This window comes from Hippocampus zosterae, chromosome 14 (assembly GCF_025434085.1).
Source record: "Hippocampus zosterae strain Florida chromosome 14, ASM2543408v3, whole genome shotgun sequence".
NCBI classification, from domain to species: Eukaryota; Metazoa; Chordata; class Actinopteri; order Syngnathiformes; family Syngnathidae; genus Hippocampus; species Hippocampus zosterae.
In genome coordinates, this window is record NC_067464.1 from 2,875,757 (window position 1) to 2,898,369 (window position 22,613).

A 22,613-nucleotide genomic window follows, 5' to 3' on the forward strand; every position below is an offset into this window, starting at 1 on the left:
CTTCAACTTCCACACCTTTTGCACTGGGGCAACACACCGCGAAGCTGAGCCGAAATGTGGCTGCTGACGGCGGTCATCGTCGCCTGCCTGGCTGTGCCTCTCCGCTACTGCTTGTGCAAACCGCTGCCCGCCGCTATTCGGCAGCAGTGGAAGCTTCGGCTGCTGGACGACCTCCTCAAATTTGTAATCGGCCTGGTGAGTGAGAGAGGGTGAGGGTCATGTGTACATATTTTTTTTCCGCTTCGGGGATTAAAATTATTCTGAATTTGATCATTAATCTAGTTCAAATTGTGTCTTCCTATTGTTTGAATACTTCAAGTAAAGGCTCCATAGAGTTCAAGTTGGTCAATTTAAATGTATCAGTCTCAAGATTCCCTTTTTATTGTCCCGCATATACATTTAATCTTTTCTCCATGACAAGCAATTGCGATCAACACATTTTTTTTTTGCAAATGCAAAATATTTTCTGTTGAACGCTGTTTAAGCCATTTAAAGTAGCGTTTTGCAAACACAGAAGAAGAAGTCCCGCCTGGTTCGCGTCCTTAAAAAGTCAGTCGGGAGGAAAATGTCTTCATGTTCACCTTTGCTCCTCATTGCGCCACACGCTTTGGAGGTGAAAGGCTACAATCGTGACACACAGGCTACAATAGCAGCACACAGAAAGCCTTTCCTGCAAAAAAGACAACAAGGTGAAGCATGGCGGGCTTTTCTTGTCTCGAGTGGGGAGTGGTACAAAGCAGGACACACCCGATCCAGACTCCTGCTACGCATACACTTGCTGGCAAGTGGCCAAGAGAGCTAGCCCGGCGAGCTTTTGGGCATACACTTGCTGGTGAGATCATAAGAGGCCGACGTGAAAAGACAACGTGGCGAAATTACGTCCGGAAGGCGCGCAATCGCTGGCGACGCGTACACTTGCCGGCGAGAAGAGGAAAGCCGGCCTGCTAAATGAGGCCAAAATGGAGATAGCTAAACGTTGTTGGGGCGCGCGCACTTGCCATCGAGATGACGAGAGAGAGGCAAGCCACTAAGTGGTGTGAAAAAGGATAGACGTGGTGTAGACGCGGCTGCTAGGCGTACACTTGCTGGCGAGAGCGAGACAAATTAATGCTCACCCTTACCGGCGAGATCCAGCCTGTCGTCACGGAAACCCTGACTGGCAAGTGGCTGAGCTCGCCGAGTGACACGAAGCGTCAAACGGCCAAATGGGCGCACTTGCCACTGAGCCTCCGCTCGCTGTTGCGCACACACTTGCCAGCGAGAAGAGGAAAGCCGGCCTGCTAAATGAGGCCAAAATGGAGATAGCTAAACGTTGTTGGGGCGCGCGCACTTGCCATCGAGATGACGAGAGAGAGGCAAGCCACTAAGTGGTGTGAAAAAGGATAGACGTGGTGTAGACGCGGCTGCTAGGCGTACACTTGCTGGCGAGAGCGAGACAAATGAATGCTCACCCTTACCGGCGAGATCCAGCCTGTCGTCACGGAAACCCTGACTGGCGAGTGGTTGATCTCGCCGAGTGACACGAAGCGTCAAACGGCCAAATGGGCGCACTTGCCACAGAGCCTCCGCTCGCTGTCGCGCACACACTTGCCAGCGAGATGACGAGCGGAACAAAGAGACGGCCGAACCAGCCAGATCACTCGCACTCGTCTGACAAATCCCCCCCCCCCCTAGTTGTTCGACACACGCTTACCGACGAGCTTCGGCCTGCTGTTGCGTATACACTCGCCGGCGAGATCCGGTGAGATCATTTGGGAGGGTTGTTTTTCTCTTTGCTGCCCCCCTCAGGCGTATGTGATGGAGCGAATGGGCTTGGGGCACTACGTCAAGCCCGCGCAAAAGAGTTCCAAGGGTCTGAAGGGCATCGCGGAGAAGTTGACGGGCAAGACGGGCGCAGGCAACTTGGCGGTTAGCGACGAGGCTTTCGGCGGCGTCCCCGTTCGCGTTTACCGGCCCCTGACGTCAGCTGAGGGTCGCCTCAGGAGGGGGCTGCTCTACATCCATGGAGGAGGCTGGGCCTACGGCAGTGCCAGTGAGTCCCGCCTCCTACTTTCTGGGCACTTTCTTAATTTTACAGAGAAAATGATTTGTGGAGTTGGGGTGGGGGGTGGGGTTACATTCATGTTGTAGCTGTTGAAATCTTTGTACTATTTTTGTTGACAGAAATAGGATTTATATTGAAATGTTGACTTTTTTTGGGTGGCTGAATGGTTTTTTGGGGGGGGGTTTAAGTGGTTGGGGAAAAAAACGGCATTAAATTTTGTTTTCATTGTTTTTCAATTTCTTTCATATTTAACAGAGATCAAGTTCATTCATTCATTCATTCATCTTCCGAGCCGCTTGATCCTCACTAGGGTCGCGGGGGGTGCTGGAGCCTATCCCAGCTGTCTTCGGGCAGTAGGCGGGGGACACCCTGAATCGGTTGCCAGCCAATCGCAGGGCACACAGAGACGAACAACCATTCGCACTCACACCTAGGGACAATTTTTAGAGCGTCCAATCAGCCTGCCACGCATGTATTTGGAATGTGGGAGGAAACCGGAGCACCCGGAGAAAACCCACGCAGGCCCGGGGAGAACATGCAAACTCCACACAGGGAGGCCGGAGCTGGAATCGAACCCGGTACCTCTGCACTGTGAAGCCGACGTGCTAACCACTGGACTACCGGGCCCAAAAAGAAAATTGCCAGAAAGCTAACATGCTAATGTTTAAATGGAAAGAATGTCAAAATGTTTGTTTGTTTTCAGTACATTTTGTTTTGCTTTTTTTTTTTTTAAAGAAAACTTTAAAAATTGACTTCTAGTATTTAATGCAATTGTAATTATGGAATTGATGAACAAAATGTCGGTTTTCGTGTCGTTCACCAGAGGACGGCGCGTACGATCGAGCCTGCCGCAAAATGTCCCAAGATCTTGACATGGTCGTGGTTTCTGTTGAGTAAGTCTTTCAGCAACCCCCCCTCCCGCCTTTTTTTTTTTAAACCGGTGCATCTTCTTACCCCGTGCCAAGTTATCGTCTGTATCCCGAGAGCCGCTTCCCGACGCCATTCCTGGACTGCCTCGCGGCCGCCAAGCACTTCCTGTCCTCGGAGGTGCTGGCCGAGCACGGCGTGGACCCGCAACGCGTGGCCGTGTCGGGGGACAGCGCCGGGGGGAACTTGGCGGCGGCGCTGGCCCAACAAGTAGGCGCACCGACGGCGAAACGACCTCCAACCGAGGCTTTGATATTCAAACAGTGGCTGAATTTCACAAGATCAGGAGGACATTTTTGTTTGACATGATAGCTCCTACGCATTAGGAGGAGCCAGATGAGGTGGCTCGGGCATCTGATTAAAATGCCCCCTGGTGGCCTCCCGGGTGAACTGTTCCAGGGACTTTCATTTTTTTTTTTTTCCAGATTGCCGTAGATGACAGCATGAGGGTGAAATTCAGCGTGCAGGCTTTGATCTACCCGGCCCTTCAAGCTCTGGATTTCAACACGCCATCCTATCAGCAGAACCGGGACATGGTCCTCCTCAGCCGTCCGGCCATGGTCCAGTTTTGGCTGCAGTACCTGGGGGCCGACCTCTCCCTTAAACCGCACTTCCTCGCCAACCGACACAGCTCCGAGGTTGCGCCGGAGCCGAAGGCTCGCGTGGACTGGACCACCCTCCTTCAACCGAAGTACTGCAAGGACTACTTGGCAGTACGTGACGAGGAGCACCGTAAAATGCAAAGTATGCAAACCGATATACATTCAAATCTCAATACACATACAATGGTGCTTTGAGACACAGATCATCAATTCAGCTGCTCCTTATAGCTATATATATATTATATATTACTGTATATATAAAATCTTGTTGTATGTTGTGAGAGGGAAGAAATTTCATCTGTGCTGTATGTATAGCACATTTGACAATAAAGTTGTACTTGAATCTTGACATATACCGCATATATATACATATATATGCGCGCCAACCACAAGAGGGAGCCCAAGTACCACTTTGAGAATCACCAGTTTTAACTGTAAATATACCAAACTATGCACCCAAAACGCTTTAATTTGTTTTAAGTAACTCATCAATTCGCATGATGATTTTGTGTCAGCAGGGCAAAAAAAAAAAAAAAACATCTCGTGACTTTCGCAAACTTCCGCTAACGACCCGGGCTAAGCTCCTCCCCTCAAGAAACAAAGACGTGATACAGTCAAGATGTGTCACTTAAACATAATTCCTTAATACTTTGGAAGTTGCAACGCGCTTCACAATACATAATGTCAGTAACAAAAAAACAGTCTTAAAATAAAATGAAAACAAAAGCAACATCATAAATATTCTGACATTGCCATTTTTGACTTGTGAACCCGCGCAGGAATCCCGGATGAGATTCCCGGTCTGCTGGACGTGCGCGCGGCACCCCTCCTGGCCGAAGCCGAGGTCCTGGCCAAGTGCCCCCGGGCTTACGTCATGACCTGCGAGTACGACGTGCTGAGAGACGACGGCTTGATGTACGCTCGCCGCTTGAGTGACGCCGGTGTGGCGGTCACGGCCGAGAACTACCCGGACGGATTCCACGCCTGCTTCAGCCTCACCACGTGGCCCTTCAAGTTTGACGTCGGGGTGAGGGCCTTCGCGGCCTACGTCCAGTGGCTACGCGACAACTTGTAAGGGACTTGACGCGAATCCAAATAAAAAGTCGAGTCAGGGAGCAGTCGGAGGGATGGATTGACAGCGAGACAGAGCAATGGCCGTCACTCAAAGTTGACCGAAGATCTCCTATTCAGCGCCTTACACTCCCGCGATCGACGTCGATTTATCGCACCTGCACCCACACGCTCACGGAAAAAAATAAACGAGATGCAAGACAAAATCGAGTTTGGAGAAAGGAAATCACTGCCTACCTTAGTGGGAGACTCGACACCGGGGAGGTGGGGACGGACTTTTGGGGCGTCTAAGGTGCCCAAATTAGAACTTCTGCAGTTTGAAAAATTTTCTTCTGGTGCTTCGGATTCCCTTTCTTTGACAATGCCATCGGTGCATTGCTGATCAAACACTCTTGGAATGAGAATAAACGAACAAAAAATAAATAAATCGTGATCCATCTCAACAGCTCTGATCGCTAGCTGAGTGCTAGCCGCTAACAACTTCCGGTGATGCAGGTTAAAGTTGGCCTACTTTTTTATTTTATTTTTAATATCGTTTTGTTTTTTGGGGGGGGTGAACGTAAAACCGAAATGATTCTTGGATAGCATTATACATAAACACATTTTTTGTTATATTAATAACACGCACGCAGACAGACAAATCCCCCCCCCCCCCCCCCCGACACCCCTCAAAGTTGACTTTGGGCCAGTCCGCGAGACGACGAACCGGGAAGCTGCGATGTAAGAGTGTTTCCTCTACAATTTGTAAATGTACAGAAATTTGTGTTTTAACAGCTTTCCCGATTAAATAAATGGAAACGTGAATCATATTATTCAGTACTAGACGTGGTTGTTTTGTTTCTTTCAAGGCATTTGTAGTTGTGGAGATCATCTTCTGTATATACATTTTGAGCATTGAAATACATGTAATAGTCTGTACATTGTTTTTTTTTAGACAAAGAACCCCCCCACCCCCCCACAAAATTTTCAATGATATTTATTGTAGATCTCCATAATACACGGGATTTACTGGAAAGTTACCGGAAATGAAAGCATTCGAGTAGACTAGCACCATTCTGGGCAAAAGCAAACGGAACTAGCCGTTAGGAGGAAAAATAAAAATAACGGAAATGTTCAGAATCCGTATGATTTGTGCGATGCGACCATATACGTAAGATTCACTACAAAATCCGTACGAACTGTGGCTAAATCGTATGAGTTGACAGGTATGTATATACCCGCATTTTGTCCTCATTTAAAATGACATTTTTGTCTGTTACGGAAGTGGGCGGTCCTACGTAGCCCTCAACTCATGCCGATGAAGAATTGTGACCACCGCCATCGTTTTAAGTTCCCCATCACTGGCAAACGTCAAACTTGCTATGTACTTCTCATATTTTTCATTTTTAAAAGCCAGAAGACGTCAGAATGTAGCGAGTAGCGACCGATTGGTTGAAAGGGACAATCACCTGCATTGCTGAAAAATTGGCAAATCAGAATATCAATTAAAAAAAACGAAAAAATTGCTCCTACTAACAATAAATATTAAAATTGGTATGCCTTTTATTTGAATTATGTATCCTAAATATCAAAGTGTGATAGATGTCAAATGCGTATTTTTGTAAATGTAACATTTTAGGGAGTCATTCACGAGTTAATCCAGTAATTGTTTCGTAAGTTTAATTAATTAAAATGATCAATAATACATTCAATGAAACTCTTTTCGAGAAAAATGGTTGAATTAAACGAACACGACAAGACTTTAATTTGGCGCCGACTTGACCGCAGTCACTTGCGTCACTGCTGACTGACAAAAACTGCTCATCCCACAGGTGCCGCGTATCCAAATCCGGAATGTTAGCCACTTCTATTAAGGGGTTCATATTCTTCATTCTTTGTGATGTTTTCGACGATGCAAGACACGTCCTGACTCGCTCCCACAAGTGTGTGTGTGCGTGTGTGTGTTTGTGGGGCTCTCTCAGGGTGTCGACTTCCCTCCCCGAGGGGAAACGTTACTTGTTTATCACCTCCTTCCCTCCCGACAGACCTCGGAAGTGACTCACTCAGTCACGTTGAGGCCCTTAACGTCTGGCTCCAATTTCACATCCAGCGGATATGAAAAGTCTACACACCCCTGTTCAAATGCTTCCGTGATATTAAGAAGTCGGAGATCACTGCAACAATAAGAGGAAGCCCGTTTTTCATGATGATGATGATGATGATGATGATGAAGGTTGTTGATGTACTGCCCTCGCTGGACTGGAAGCACCTCGGGTTTGGTATGGAAACCGTGACAATAATTATATAACAGACTCACAATTTCACTCCGCTGAAAAAAAAAGGACATTTTAATTGTTTGAGCTTCTGCTGATCAGTAAAAAAAAAAAAAAAAAAAAAAGGTGACACCATTTTATAGGTCTGCAGCTAACATTTTTTTTAATGTGTTGGGCCGACATAAAAAAAATGTTCGTAAAATCTCATACTGACAATGCATAAGATTTTATTAGTACTTTGTATTTTTTATAGTATATTTTTTATATTTTTTCATAGTTTATTTGGATTTATTTACTTGAGTGGTCAAATAAACTACAAATGTGGTGGTGAGAAGAAGAAAATGAAGTATTTGAAAATATTTCATAAAATCTTGAATGTAAAACACCCGATCTGGCTAAAAATAAATACTTGTACATTTTGGGGGATATTTCCACAAATACTTTCTCAGCGAAAAAAAAAAAAAGCTCCAAGTAAAAATAATTTAAATACTTTTTTCTTGTATCGCATCGTATTTGATAGCAAGTAGATGCACATTTTTTTTATTGACATGCTATTTTTAGTATTTCTGGAAAATATACTGACAATTCAACATTGAATTATAATACTGCAAAGGGCAAACATTTTCTTCTTCTTCTTTTAATGTTTTGGTGGTTAACACCTCTTTGGTGCATACTGCCACCTACTGTACAGGAAGCACAACGCATTTCAGGATCAACGTGTGAACGATTTGCTTTTGTGCACTTTTAAAAAAGGGCAATAAAGTGGGCCTGACTCACAATAGGGCAGGCAAGCCCCCCAACACTCCCCTTCCTCCTCCGCCTTTTCTATGCTCTTCTCTCTTTTCCCCCTCCTCCTCATTTTCCTCTTTGGTGGTGAGACATCGACATGAGCGCTTCCTGGGGTTCCCCGCAGTGCTTCTGGCTGCTGGCGCTGGCCGCCGTGGTGGTGCAGACCCTCACCCTGGTGCTCAGCGTGGTCTTCTTCAACAGGGTCCTCCACACGGTAAGGGTAACTTTTCTCTTGCGGAACACTCAGTCACGTGGTAGGACCATTAAAGAGTTTGCTCGGCGTGGAACAAATTAAAAGCGGCGTCAAAGTTTGCACCTCATCCAGCAGGAATGTGAGCATTTCATATAAAGCAGACAGCTGGCAAAGACTTGCCGCATTGAAGCCCACAGTAGGAGGAAATAGGACTGGATGTTTTGCGTAGCGTTGCGCACTGCCTTCAATCAGCCTGCCATGCATGTTTTCGGAATGTGGGAGGAAACCGGAGTACCCGGAGAAAACCCATGTGGGCCCAGGGAGATATATATAATAATATTCTATATATACAGATATATATACGCACACACACACACACACATATACACTAAACGGTGCATCAACACATGTAGACAGACACGATAGCAATACTCGGAGGCATACATTCTTTATCTTCTGCAAAAAAAAAGATGAATATGACTGCAGCTTACAGTCAGAGTGACTTGCAGTAGTTGTAAAAGTCGATGTGTTGGGAATTTGTTGTGGAACATTTTTACTTAATTTTCCAATCGTCTATAACATCAATTAATGTCGGGAAGGTTCAGGTGTCTGTTACAATCAAGTCCATCAACTATCACAAAAGTTTCTTTGTCTTGTGGTTCTTTGTAGGTCTGTGAAATAGTCAAATAGTGGTCGGGTCATGTGCGAAAATGTCAGAAGGTTTATTTGCTGTCTGGAATCTGGAATGTTGGGAAAGAAGAAGCCGCTCGGGAACCCCGCGCACAGTTTTCACTTATACCCCGAAACCAATTCAGCTCAAATGACCCTTGGCTAAAACCGACTTAACTGACTATGCAAACGACCGCATGGCGTCTTTCTCCATGAACAAGCTTAAATAATTAAATAAATGGATAGATAGATAGATAGATAGATAGATAGCTAGATAGCAGGATAGAAAGATATCTAGCTAGATAGCTAGCTAGATAGATATCTAGCTAGCTATCTATCTAGCTAGCTAGATATCTAGATAGATAGATAGATCAATTAAGCATTAAACAGAGAAAGTTTCCTTTGTGGTTTTCACCTTTTGAGATGAGCTGAACGACCGCTGAGATTTGATGATGAAGGTTTACGTTCATGTCGCCAGATGCAGGGCAGTTTCTCAGGAGGGAGCACAGCGTGCTTGACCGACGCCAATCTCGATTTCCCGTCCAACCAGATCAAGAGTGACCCCTGCTGGCAAGTCGTGCAACAACTCCGCAACCGCATTGAGAAGGTTTCAAAAGAATTCATCATTGGGGCTGGGGGGGTTCGAACCACGAAGGAAGGATTCCCTGTTCATTTTCGGGCATGGGTCCTTGAGACTTTGTTTGTGTGTCTGTTTATAACCAATTTTGTGTCAAGTGATGAAGCTCGGAACAAGGGTCATATGTTTCTATTTTTTGAGTTCTAGAGTTTGCCCCAAAATGGCTGCTTCAAACTAAAATATTCAATTTCCTGTTAAATTGTGGCGATAAGTCATTTCGACATTTTTTGGGGGTACATCAATGGGGGCAATGGATGTTTGAGATTTTCCCTGCCAATCAAGGTGGCAAGTCACAGTTATCAAATAACCGATTCATCCGAATCCGAAGGTGTATGATACTGCCCCCATGTGGCCATGGCGCCCTTCTACCTGCCACACCTGTTTCCGATTGGAGATCATTTTACTTTGTAGATTTTTTAAAAATGATTTTTAGCCTTTCGTTCTTAGATTGATTGTGGTGTTGCTTCCAGGCAATGGCTGCGAGATTAGAGAAGGAGATCAATTCCAGCGTGACAAGTAAGCACGACTCAGGAGTTTCCAAAGATTCTTCTAAGTTTCCAACTCGGTAAAATAGTGCGACTGTATGGGTTGCCAGATACACTGACAAGCGTCCACCCTTTCCTTCCCGACGGTCACGTCCATCCCGACGTGGCGGGCCACGTGGCTGCCACTTCTTCGTCTTCCTCGCCACCACAAGGTAGGCAAAGGTCTCATCCGTTGAAAGTGTTCCCGAGTGTGCGGTCGTGATTTAATATGCGATCTTTTTTTTTCAAGGTGCCTTGCGGAACTATTTTATTAATACTATATATATGTGTATATATAAAAACAATCAAGAATATCAGATTTATGATACAGTTTTCTTGAAACAAGTAATAATTTTTAGCTTTCAAACGTCCTCACCGTGCAGATGGCGCGACGAGGCGCAGAGGTTACCTGGGCGAGCGCGTCACGGCCTGGGAAGGAAGCCGAGGGGAGTCCTTCTTGCGCAACGTGGAGCTGAGAGGAGGAGAGCTGCTGGTGCCTCGGGCCGGCCTCTACTACATCTACGCGCAGACGTACTTTAGGCTCTCCTCCACTTGGAGCAGGGACCAGGAGGACGACTCCGATCACGACCCGGAGCACGATCAGGAGCAGGAAGCGGCTCAGCTCGTCCAGTATATTTATAAAAAGGTCAGAACCATGTCATTTGATTATGAATCTTTTTTTATTTTTTTGTTTCGGGTGAAATAAAGTTAGAAAAAAGCGATAAAACGAAAAAGCGTTGTTTTCGTAGATGAGCTCCTACACGGTTCCCATCCTGCTCATGAAGTCTTCGCGGAGCGCCTGCTGGCCGCGCGGCCGAGAGCCCGGAATGTTCTCCCTCAACCAGGCCGGCACGGCCTTCTTGCAGCCCGACGACCGCCTCTTCGTCACCGTCAGCAACGCCAGCGCCGTGGAGGCGGATGGCAGGGCCACCTACTTTGGGACCTTCCTGGTGGGCTAGACTCACACTCTGGACTTCGGGAACCCTCAGCCTCCATCCGGGATTGACTTTCTCAAGTCACACCGCCAGAAAACGAGCCATTCACGTGTGCAATTAACAGACGCTGTGCTAAAAATGTGCTCGTAAGCGAATCGGCCGTAAGGACTCCCCCCGCTGGTGGAAAATGGAACTGCTGCACTGCGTCCACTAGCATGATGGCGAGCAGGGCACGAGCTAATGCTAATACATGCAAACGTAAAAGTGGTATCTTAATTTACGCATGCCACAACTTTCGATTTTTTTCAGGATACAAGCTGTCACTTGGGCGATTGCAAAAAAAAATGGTTGCGAGTAAAAATGTTATTTACGCTTCGGCCACCGCAACACGAAATGGCGACAGTAAATGTCACAACATACGGCCATCATTAATTGTAAGCGGGAAACTTTTTTTTCTATTAAGTGTTCGCATTTTCTTTTACATCTAACTTTGGAGGTAGCTTTGCAAGCTAACAAAAGAATCTTAACAGACGATAAAATGGATGCCAACACCAGAAAGCTGAAATTTGAGGCAACACTGAAGCATGTTGAAGCACTTTAGTTTTTTTGATGATGAATAAATTACAATCAATTATAGGTAACTTTAGTGGATTGATTTTTCTATGATCACATCAGAGATGGAGAGTTGTATTCATTAATTAAATTGACAGTGATGACTAATTTTTCAGATTTTTTTTCATGACGATCACATTTTTTCTCCCTGGAAAACGGTGCTTGAAAAGTGTCAAAAGCATGAGGAGCTGCACACAGAGACGCACGCAGACACTAGTGAAAAAGTAAAAAACTATCATTTAATTGACGTCTTGCTGATCGTGTCCATGTTATGGCAGTGAACGTTTTCATCCTCAAACACCATTTGCGATACAAAAAAAAACAACCTAAAACTAATCCGACTTCAAGTAATGCCCAAAAAGACACACATCAATGCACACATATGGGAAGATTACATTATATATGCTGATGGTTGTTACGATGTAACGTGCCTGCTAACAATTGAGAGAAGGCTCGATATCTTAAGTCTTATTCACTCCGATGATCATTTTTACGCACTTTTCTTTGTTGGTTTCAAAAAAAAAATGTTTGATTGGTCCTTAACTTGCTGGACCCGTACAGTGGCGATGCATTTGGATACACACACTCTCTCTCATGCATGCACGCATACAGCCTCTCTCTCAAGCATCAAGAGACTCTCTCGCACACCCTCAGACATGTCATTCTCACAACACGGCACCAAATCAATTGGTGTGAAAAAAATACTCTTTTTGGGGAGGGCTGAAAAGGTGAAGACAACTTGTGTCTTTGCTTTTAAGAGAAACGTCGCCGTTGTCCTTGAACGCACCGCTGGAGGTTTTTTTTTTTTCGCCTTATGCTCAGTGCTAGCGACGCTAAATGTCAGTCAACAAGTGCTTCCGTGTTATGGTCGCTTGCACAGTGGAAGAAATTTTAAAAAATGGATTCATGGGGGAGCCATGGGGGTATGGCGTGGTGGTAGGATGGGTGGGGTGGGGGGTATTGCCTTTGAGTGTTGGGGGTAGATCTCTCTTACACACACACACACGCGCGCGCACACAGGCACGATACAGGAGGGTTTGGCACAGACACGCTAGTCTGACTACTGCGCATTTTCCACCACAGAAGAAGAGCAGCTGCCATAGTGCGCCCCATTCAGGGGACCAGGTGTGGCGTGCGGCCGTAACATTCGATGAGCACCCGAAAGAAATTAAAAAAAAAAAAAAAAGTCTGGCCCGCCTCTTCGGGGCATTCAGCCAATGAGCAGCTCCAGGCTGTCCTCGTAGGCGGGGTCCCTCGGCGGGGTGCTGGCCGACAGAAAGGCGGTGGCCACGGGCGCGCCGGTGGCCGTGGCCACGTTGAGCAGGGTGCCGGCGCGAAGTCCGCCGCCCGGCGGGCCGCGGAGGGCGGCGGCCGCCGCGATGCTGGTGAGGTTGATGCCCAGCGTGAGCCGCGTCTGCTCCAGCGCCTTCTCGGGCACGGCGAATGCCTCCAGCTTCTTCTCGCCGTTGGCCATGTAAGAGTTCTGGCAGCCGCGGCAAATGCAGTCCAGGCACGCCTGCCGACAGTTAACGAAAACAAATATTTTCGAACAGAGTAATTATCATAAATTATCATAAACTATTTTGATCATATGAATGCTTGGGTGCGATTTCTCACCTTGCGGTTGGAGTAACAGGGGCATCGCTGCCCCCTGCAGGTGAGCACCGAAGGGTTCTGGGTGGCGCGTCCGCATTTGCAGCCTTTCTTCTCCACGGGCTTCTTGTAGGGGGGCCGCGGCGGTGCGGGGGGCACCAGGCAGCCGGTCAGTTGCAGGCGCTGCTCTTTGCCGCGCTCTTTGCACTTGGCGCCCGAGCGAGCCTTCTTCTTGGCTCCCAGCTCGCCGTGCTTGCGGGCGCCCTTGCTGTGGTGGTGGTGGTGGTGATGGTGGTGGTGATGGTGGTGGCGTGCGGGCTTGGGCGACGCCCCGTTGTATAGCGATGAATAAGCGTGGGGGGGCGCGGCGGGGGCGGCGTGCTGCGCGCGCGGCGACGTGGGCCCCTGCAGGATGGAAGCGATGGGGAGCGGCTTCACCTGCTCGCGGTCGCTCTCCGACCGCGAGCGCTTGCGTTTGTGGCGCGACGACGAAGACGGTGAGGAGGAAGGCGAGGGGGGCGGGGGGACGGCCAGAGGCGGATGGGGGAACGCCGGGCTCAGCGTCACGTGAGTCCTGTCCGCGTGGAGCTGCGTGTAGTTGTGCGCGGAGTCCAACTGCAGGTACATGTGAGAGTGCCGGTCCGGGGGGCCGTCAGCGGGCGGCTGGAGGGGGTCCAGAGTCTGGAGAACCTCCTCGACGCTGAGGAGGAGCACTTCGCCCTCCTCCAACTCCCTGCCGCCCGGCGCGGGGGTGAAGGCTCCGTTGGGGAAGGATCCGGGGGCAAAGGCTCCCGCGGTGAAGGGTCCAGTGGTGAGACTCAGCTCCAGGGTGGCCGTGTCGGACGCGGAGTGTCCCTCAGCAGGGGGCGGAGCTAGCGGCTCCTCCATCAGCTCGCACACCTCCAGCTCGGGCGAGGAGGGCTCCAGGCTCTCCAGGAGCGAACGGTTGCACGATCCGCGCTCCGGGTACAGCTCGGCAGGTTGGCGCGGCTCCTTGGTGGGGGCGGTCGACTCGATGGCTTCCGGCTCCACGTCGCCATCCTCGGCGGGCTCGCCGTCCGCCAACTCTTTGTCCGCGGGCTCGCTATTCGCCAACTCACCGTCGTCCACGGGCTGCCGGTCATCCTCGGGCTCGCTTTTCACCAACTCGCCGTCCGGTGCTCCTACCAGGGTGATAATATTGATTTATTTCTTTTATTATTCGTTTTTAATTCATTTTGACTTTTTTATTTTTTTATTCAGTTTATTTTAATTACTTTTGAGAGCAGGTTTTATTTATTTCCACCCCCCACCAAGCATTATGTTTTAGCTTAGTTTTTGTATTGTTTTATTTTTAATAGAGTATTTTGTCAAGCTCAATATTAAAAAAAAAAAACAATCAAACAATGGATAAAAAAATAAAACTACAATTTTTAAAATTATGGGCGGCCCGGTAGTCCAGTGGTTAGCACGTCGGCTTCACAGTGCAGAGGTACCGGGTTCGATTCCAGCTCCGGCCTCCCTGTGTGGAGTTTGCATGTTCTCCCCAGGCCTGCGTGGGTTTTCTCCGGGTGCTCCGGTTTCCTCCCACATTCCAAAAACATGCGTGGCAGGCTGATTGGACGCTCTAAATTGTCCCTCGGTGTGAGTGTGAGTGCGAATGGTTGTTCGTTTCTGTGTGCCCTGCGATGGGCTGGCAACCGATTCAGGGTGTCCCCCGCCTACTGCCCGGAGACAGCTGGGATAGGCTCCAGCACCCCCCGCGACCCTCGTGAGGATCAAGCGGTACGGAAGATGAATGAATGAATGAATGAATAAAAGTATCATTTGACCATCATTTTATACCAAAATAAACACATTTAAAATGGCTAATACTTACCTAAACAAAATATATACAATATATATAGGTTTTCTTTTTTTTTTTTAAAGCGTTTTCATTTTTGCTTGAGTTATAACCAGAATAGCTCCCTACTTGCAGAGGAATCCTGAGCGTCCGGCGACTCTGCGTCCTCCGCCGGTACCACCAGCGCCTCCTCCAGAAGCGCCATCAGCTCAGCGTTGGCGCTGACGCACGGCAGCAGCGCCGAGTGGGCCACGTAGACGCAAAGCTTTCGGTAGAGCCGCACCAGCAGCGACAGCTGCTTGTCCTCTCGGAAGCCGGCCGCGTCCCGGCAGCGGCCGCAAGCCGCCCGCCCCGCTGTCGTCTTCTGGCCCCGGCAGCCCAGACACACGTGGTGCGGACAACCGGGGTGCGGCGCCGACACCGGATCCCGCACGAGCTCACCTGCAGGAGAAAAAAAAGTGCTTGTTCAAAGTAAAACTGCAGCTAGCAAAACATTTTAAGCTGTTTGATGGACCTGCTGCCCTCTTGATGAGTGGCAAAGGAGTCCAAGGAGTCAGAAATAATTCCGAAGACTTCACATCCTTTTTTCTTGCAACTGCATGTCCTTTGTAAGTGAGCCGTGCTAGCTAGCTAAATACAGCATGAATAAAAAAATAAAAGCGGAGTCATGTTTTGGCAACTGAGGGCGAGAAAGACATGATAGGGGCTCGGCCTCGTTGCCATGGCGACGACAAATTGTGTCAAGCGCTGTCACACACACACACACACACACACACACACACACACACACACAAACACACGCAGACACACGCCCACCAGTGGTATAAATAACACGGCAATATTACGATTTTCCCCGTAGTGGCGCTTACCACAGACGAGACATGCCAACGATTGTCGGAAGAAGGGCAGCAGCGTGTACATGTCCGAGAAGGTGTGCGGCTGCCGCGGGTCGCACTGCAGCACGGCCCGGCTGGCGGACACGTACAGCGCGGCGGCGTTAACCGGGTTCATCGCCGCCTCTCTGGGGGAGGGGTCGGGGTACGCCGCGCGTGGATGTGGAAGTTTATATCCAAGCTAGGCAGAGGGGGCTACTGACGCTTCTTTTAATCAATCCAGTATCGGAGTGGAGAGTAAGCTGCAAGCCATTTGTAGTGTATCTAAAATCTATCAATATCAGCGCTCTTTGGTGGAAACGCTGGTTCGCACGACGTCATAATTGTTCACATTCTGACTCGCAGTAGGGACGAACGTTGTAGTTGTATAGCCATCTTCAAAGGGGTAGCATTGTATAGCGTAGCCTAGCCTGTTAGCTTAGCAAGCTAGCTAGCTCGCTGGCGGTGGTGTCGGCGGCTTCTAGCCTCGCGCGAGAAGTCGCTCGACTGGCCATAAATAAAGTATTTTCAAAACAAGTCGCTTAATTGTGCTAAAAAATAACGTCGGGGTCGTACGTGGTGGTTAAACAGATTCGGTTTGCGATTAGCTCCCAGTTACGACGCGCGCGATACATGTAAACAAAGCTAAAGTTAGCATTGTTAGCTTCGCCCCCCAAAAAATAGAGCTATCGGAAATGTTCAAATTCCCTCCGGGCTGCCTTGTAGACAGGGTGGGTCTGGATGTTAGTTGATCCCGTGGTGTTGGTGGTTTCTTCCGTGCGAGCTACCGTAACGGGCGGCCGGGGAAAGGACACATGAAGCTCGCTGTGCCTTTCGGAAATTTCATCAATCATTTGATTTGCACTTCCTCGGATCAAGTCCCTCTCTCCATAGATATTGCTTTTCTCGCGCGACGCTAAACGAACTCACGCGAGACTTCGTGAGTTACCATGGTTACCGTTTTAGGTGGGGGCGGAAGTGGAAAGCAGGTGCTCCTGTCTCGGCACAACGTCCCCTTTCGATGTTCTTGCGCAGTGCTGTAAAAATCTGCTATTATAATTTAATCAGTTATAATAAAAGTCAGTAACAAAGGCGAGCAGGCGTTTAAAATTGAACGCAAATTTGATTTTATTAATTTGGATATTGCTTCAGCTGTAAATGAAATAGACATTGTCAAATTGTCAGAACCTACATTTGCAAATTTACAAGAACTTTCACATTTATTTTTGATTTCACGTTTGGGCATTAACACTATAGTAAATATAATGAAAATCAACGGAAAAACGAGCAAGTTAAATTAAATTTCAATGTTAAATCATTGCCTCTGACGGGAACGTTGTCCTTCCCAATATGGCAGCCACGACGGCACGTCTGGTACTCGGTACGGTCCAGCGCCTTGGCCGATAAGGTTTAATATTTGTAAAGCTGAAGAACGAGCTACAAGTCTGAAGTAACTGTCTTTACGCTCCAAGTTTTGAACTTCAGCACATCAGAAAGTATAATACAAATCGAACATAGAATACTTGTAAAGCATTCAGATATGTATGCAAAACACACGCGCGCGGCTTATACGAGTCCAAAAAAAAGAGCTATGTACCTGAAAGAGTAAAACCAGGGCGAAATTAGTTTTTTTTTATTAGACCGAACCCCTTCTACATAAGTCCCGCCTTTTCTCTCCTCCAGTGCAATTGGTTGAGGGAGAGCGCCCCTCGTTCGCCATTGGCTCGTATGACTGCTCGTTTCGACTTGCCTTCCGTCACAGGAGAGACACGCGCAGCTATGATGGCGGCTTACTGTGTTGCTCGGGGAAGCCGCGGGTTTCTCGACGGCTTGCGGCTGTCGTTCAGGAGTCTGGCGCCGGTCAAACATGGCGCACCGACACTCGCGACGAACCGATGCTACTCGGTCAGCCACCTGTCCGTGAGAGAGCGCATTGAGAAGAAACGTAAGGCGGCGCTGGTCGGGGGAGGTCAGAAGAGGATCGACGCGCAACACAAGCGGGTGAAAAGCTAATTAAGTCTTGGGAGTTGGGACGACGAAAAAAAACCCCTAATATTTAAAAAAAATAAACAAAAAGCTCGAAACGTGGTGTTTTTACTTATGTAGTGGGATAACCATGAGATATAATTAAAACTTAATAACACTTGCGCAGGGCAAGCTGACAGCTCGAGAGCGAGTTGAACTCCTGCTGGACGCCGAGTCCTTCTGCGAGACTGATATGTTCGTGGAGCATCGCTGCTCCGACTTCGGTATGGAGCAGGATCAAAACAAGGTGATTGATGGTCATCGTCATCTTCAGCTATCTCTTCCTGAAAGTGTGTGTGATGTCACTTCTTGTTTTGGGCCGACAGTTCCCAGGTGATAGCGTGGTGACGGGAAGCGGCAGAATCAACGGCCGCCTGGTGTACGTTTTCAGTCAGGTGGGGCTCTTAAGGACTTTACCGGCACTACTTTTTCTCATGCTAATTTTGTGGGCGGAATCTCCATACCTATAGAATAGTCACTTTTCAGGAGAACCCCCCAAACCCCATCCTTGTTTAACCATTGACTTTTGCATTATCAGCACCCCCTGCCCCCCCAAAAAGTGTTGAAAACAAAACTGTGAATCCATAACGTATCATAATTTGGGTGTTCAGGATTTCACAGTATTTGGCGGCAGTCTGTCTGGAGCTCACGCGCAAAAGATTTGCAAGGTAAGCGTTTGCCAAAGGAAGATTTCGAGCGGACGTGTTGTCATCGGTGACATGTGAGCTTGTCGCCGTTTAGATAATGGACCAGGCCATGATGGTGGGAGCGCCCGTCATCGGTCTCAATGACTCCGGAGGTGCTCGCATCCAAGAGGGCGTGGAGTCTCTGGCCGGATACGCAGACATATTCCTGGTGACGTGCACGCCACCCAGAAAACAAGTCTGATGAATAATAAAACATAACTAATTATTAAAATTATATTTATAAGAGGGCGGCCCGGTAGTCCAGTGGTTAGCACGTCGGCTTCACAGTGCAGAGGTACCGGGTTCGATTCCAGCTCCGGCCTCCCTGTGTGGAGTTTGCATGTTCTCCCCGGGCCTGCGTGGGTTTTCTCCGGGTGCTCCGGTTTCCTCCCACGTTCCAAAAATATGCATGGCAGGCTGATTGAACGAACACTCTTAATTGTCCCTAGGTGTGAGTGTGAGCCTGGTTAGTTGTTTGTCTCTGTGTGCCCTGCGATTGGTTGGCAACCGATTCAGGGTGTCCCCCGCCTACTGCCCGGAGACAGCTGGGATAGGCTCCAGCAACCCCCGCGACCCTAGTGAGGATCAAGCGGTTAGGAAGATGAATGAATGAATATTTATAAGAGACACCTGATTTCAACAAAATCAAATGTTATTTTATTTAAAATATTCTTGAGGGGAAAATTATTTTTAAAATGTATCCACAAACATGCTTCCCCCCCATTTTTTTAAATGTTAAAAATTATATTGAAATGTATAAAAATAAAAACCTATTATTAAAGCGCACCAAATTATAAGGCCAGATTATATCGGTTCAAAATCAGTAAGCACAACCACAATTGTGACTTGAGACACACAGGATTATAAAGTGCAATGTATGTGTGTGTGAATCCCTCTAGAGGAATGTAATGGCGTCCGGGGTGGTCCCTCAGATCTCCCTCATCATGGGACCCTGTGCGGGCGGTGCCGTCTACTCACCCGCCCTGACCGACTTCACCTTCATGGTCAAGGTGAGCGAGCGAGACAGAACATGCTACTTGTCCTGGGCCCCTTCATCCAAATTCAATTCAAATAATTCAGCTTTGCCTGTTGGGATGTGTAAATTTGTGCTCCTGCAAAACGAACATTTGACACACAAATCCCGTTTGTATTTGTAAAAATCGCAACAATTGAAAAAGGGAAACGGATACTTCGTTATTATCCGTCGCTCCGCTTTTTGTGTTTGTAAAACCGTTAACCGCTCGCATCTGCACGCAAAGGACACGTCGTACCTTTTCATCACGGGTCCCGACGTGGTCAAGTCCGTCACGAATGAAGACGTCACTCAGGAGGAGCTGGGCGGAGCCAAGACGCACACAAGCGTATCCGGTCCGGTAGATTCGTCGTCGCCGTCGTCGTCGTCCCAGTTTTTGCGTAACCTCTGTGGAAATTGCGAGCGTCGTTTGCGGTCCTTTCTCCAGGCGTGGCACACCGGGCATTCGAGAATGACGTGGAAGCTCTGCTGCACCTGCGCCACTTCTTCAACTTCCTACCGCTCAGCAATCAGGACGCTGCGCCTGTTAGGGAGTGTCTCGACTCCAGGTAGACAAAATGGCTCGGAGCGTCTTTGCGCTTTTTTTAAATAAATAAGTAAATACAAGGCGGCCCGGTAGTCCAGTGGTTAGCACGTCGGCTTCGCAGTGCAGAGGTACCGGGTTCGATTCCAGCTCCGGCCTCCCTGTGTGGAGTTTGCATGTTCTCCCCGGGCCTGCGTGGGTTTTCTCCGGGTGCTCCGGTTTCCTCCCACATTCCAAAAACATGCGTGGCAGGCTGATTGGACGCTCTAAATTGTCCCTAGGTGTGAGTGTGAGTGCGAATGGTTGTTTGTTTCTGTGTGCCCTGCGATTGGCTGGCAACCGATTCAGGGTGTCCCCCGCCTACTGCCCGGAGACAGCTGGGATGGGCTCCAGCACCCCCCGCGACCCTAGTGAGGATCAAGCGGTTCGGAAGATGAATGAATGAATGAATAAGTAAATACATGGCCAGCTAGAATTTGTGAAAAAAAAAACCTTAGCCACTCCCCCCCATGCAAAACCCCCAACCCTGACTTGTTGCACTTGCGCAACTGCCCCAAGTGTAAAATGTCCAATTCTTTTTTTTGTCTGGCCTTACTTTAGCGAGCGCCTGGTTCCGATGCTGGACACCATCGTCCCGTTTGAGTCGACGAAGGCCTACGACATGTTGGACATCGTCCACGCTGTAAGTGATCAAAACAACAACCTGTGTGAGGATCACGGGGGGGAAAGCAAACGAGTCTGCCTGAAACTACCTAGATCGCAGATGAGAGAGAATTCTTCGAGATCATGCCCGACTACGCCAAAAACATCGTGGTGGGATTCGCTCGCATGAATGGCCGCACGGTGGGCATGGTGGGTAACCAGCCCAAAGTGGCTTCCGGTGAGTCAACATCGTCGCCCGTCTCGTTCGTACGGCGTAGCGTCTCGGTCGGGTCACATTTTTTGTGTTTTTTTGGCGGTCAGGCTGCCTGGACATTAACTCATCGGTGAAAGGTGCTCGCTTTGTGCGTTTCTGCGACGCCTTCAACATTCCCATCGTCACCTTCGTGGACGTGCCGGGCTTCCTGCCGGGCACGTCTCAGGAGTACGGCGGCATCATCCGCCACGGAGCCAAGCTGCTGTTCGCCTTCGCCGAGGCCACCGTGCCGAAGATCACCGTCATCACCAGGAAGGTGCGGGACCTTATGAGTAACCATTTTTGATTATTCTTTTTGAACAATGCTAATGACGTTCATATTTGTGAGAAAAGAGTCAAATGGGGAAGGGGGGGCTTACAATGTAAGGCGATGTTTAGCAGGACTTTTTTTTTTTTTTTTTGTTGTTCCTGGCATTTAAAATTTGCTCCATTGCAGGCTTATGGTGGCGCGTACGACGTGATGAGCTCCAAACACCTGAGAGGAGACGTCAACTACGCTTGGCCTACGGCTGAGGTGGCCGTCATGGGCGCAAAGGTACAACAGAACAGCTGAACTTTATTTCAACCAAATTCTCTCTTCCTAAGTTTTTTTTTTGTTGCTTAATCTCGAATTTTCTTTCTCCCAATTTATTCATCCAGGTTAGAGGTGATATTAATTAAGAAACATTTTTTGGAAATTATTTATCTGGGTGTCATTTTTTTAGACTTCAAAAGCCCAGCATTTGTGCGGAGACTTTTTTTTTTGTTTTAATACCCGGTGAATTTGTGTTAGGGAGCCGTTCAGATTATCTTCAGAGGGAAGGAGAACCAGGCGGAGGCTGAAGCGGAATATGTAAACAAGTTTGCCAACCCTTTCCCTGCTGCAGTCAGAGGTACAGTGCCCCCTGACCTTTTTAGCAGAAGTCAACACTATATTATATAATAATAATAATAATAATACATTTTATTTATAAGCGCCTTTAATATATATTTTTTGATAAAGGTGTGGAGTTTCATAGACATTTAATATAATTATCCTTTGAGAAAAAAAATCAAATCTCGGATGGGGCATCAATTTCATATTCGGGGTATTTTTATATTGCATATTTTCAGAGCTTTATTGGTCAGTCATAAAATTGCTTTATCCACATTTTTCTAATGATATATATTTTTTCTTTTGTTTTAGCAAGATTTAGATTTGGTTGTTGAACATACTTCAAAGATCTATTTATTTAGTAGATTTTGTTTTGGCAATAATTAATATTTTTGTGGGAGTGATAAATTTTACTATGATCAAAAAGACTAAAAATTAGTCTAAGTGAATAATTGGAATCTGAAATTTATTGGATTTTCTTTGGACGATATTTCCATCAAATAAATACTTGGGGGAGTTGTATTTGTCAATCGTTATAGTCTTAACTTTGGGGGTCTTCACATTATATTATTTGTACAGTTACTTTTTATTTAAATTCTTAAAATGTTGCGATATTTCCTTAAAAATATTTTTAACACTCCTCTGGAACACAATCGCACTCATACTGGTACTGCAGGTTTCGTGGACGACATCATCGAGCCGTCCACCACGCGTAAGAGGATTTGCCGAGACTTGGAGGTGCTGGCCAGCAAGAAGCAGGTCAACCCTTGGAAGAAGCACGCCAACATTCCTCTGTAAAACATCGCCTCGTTTGTTTGTTTGTTTTCACCCTTCCTCTCCACTCCACTGGAAGCCTGGGGTGCAAAAAAAAAAATATGCAGGTCAATCCCGGATCGCATCGGGACCATTTTTTTCGGAACCCATCCACCTTCAGCTTCACTCCTCATGTTTGAATTTACGTCAAGTAGAAATGGTGCCTTTTTAATCGTAATAGAATAAATAATGGACTTTGACAAAACTGACTTTTTTTTGGTC

The 22,613-nt window shown here is 47.6% G+C and overlaps 4 protein-coding genes and 1 long non-coding RNA gene across 5 annotated transcripts; 3 read left to right on the forward strand and 2 right to left on the reverse strand.

The window, feature by feature from the left end:
* On the forward strand, positions 1–5,550 carry nceh1a (neutral cholesterol ester hydrolase 1a). Its single transcript, XM_052085585.1, has 6 exons — positions 1–195; positions 1,789–2,032; positions 2,868–2,937; positions 3,010–3,181; positions 3,397–3,715; positions 4,353–5,550. Exons 1-6 carry the CDS (start codon positions 55–57, stop codon positions 4,646–4,648), a joined length of 1,242 nt encoding a protein of 413 aa, XP_051941545.1. The 5' UTR covers positions 1–54; the 3' UTR covers positions 4,649–5,550.
* Positions 5,551–6,787: 1,237 nt separating this feature from the next.
* Positions 6,788–9,112, reverse strand: LOC127614359 (uncharacterized). The gene is made up of 3 exons (XR_007966482.1): positions 8,963–9,112; positions 7,674–7,890; positions 6,788–6,892 (listed from the first exon to the last, which is right to left on the reverse strand). It is a non-coding gene; the product is annotated as an uncharacterized LOC127614359 (long non-coding RNA).
* LOC127614341 (tumor necrosis factor ligand superfamily member 10-like) lies at positions 7,751–11,284 on the forward strand. Its single transcript, XM_052085615.1, has 6 exons — positions 7,751–7,899; positions 9,026–9,154; positions 9,655–9,700; positions 9,780–9,881; positions 10,092–10,354; positions 10,458–11,284. The coding sequence occupies exons 1-6, from the start codon at positions 7,783–7,785 to the stop codon at positions 10,665–10,667; spliced, it is 867 nt and encodes a 288-aa protein (XP_051941575.1). The 5' UTR covers positions 7,751–7,782; the 3' UTR covers positions 10,668–11,284.
* A 188-nt stretch (positions 11,285–11,472) lies between these two features.
* On the reverse strand, positions 11,473–16,526 carry LOC127614298 (E3 ubiquitin-protein ligase MSL2-like). Its single transcript, XM_052085543.1, has 4 exons — positions 15,540–16,526; positions 14,800–15,111; positions 12,873–14,011; positions 11,473–12,771 (listed from the first exon to the last, which is right to left on the reverse strand). The coding sequence occupies exons 1-4, from the start codon at positions 15,679–15,681 to the stop codon at positions 12,466–12,468; spliced, it is 1,899 nt and encodes a 632-aa protein (XP_051941503.1). The 5' UTR covers positions 15,682–16,526; the 3' UTR covers positions 11,473–12,465.
* A 694-nt stretch (positions 16,527–17,220) lies between these two features.
* Positions 17,221–22,596, forward strand: pccb (propionyl-CoA carboxylase subunit beta). Its single transcript, XM_052085570.1, has 14 exons — positions 17,221–17,543; positions 17,695–17,814; positions 17,894–17,962; positions 18,179–18,235; positions 18,309–18,422; positions 19,153–19,263; positions 19,513–19,621; positions 19,714–19,834; positions 20,410–20,491; positions 20,566–20,689; positions 20,773–20,981; positions 21,162–21,260; positions 21,498–21,597; positions 22,255–22,596. Exons 1-14 carry the CDS (start codon positions 17,271–17,273, stop codon positions 22,374–22,376), a joined length of 1,710 nt encoding a protein of 569 aa, XP_051941530.1. The 5' UTR covers positions 17,221–17,270; the 3' UTR covers positions 22,377–22,596.
* The last annotated feature ends 17 nt before the right edge of the window (positions 22,597–22,613 follow it).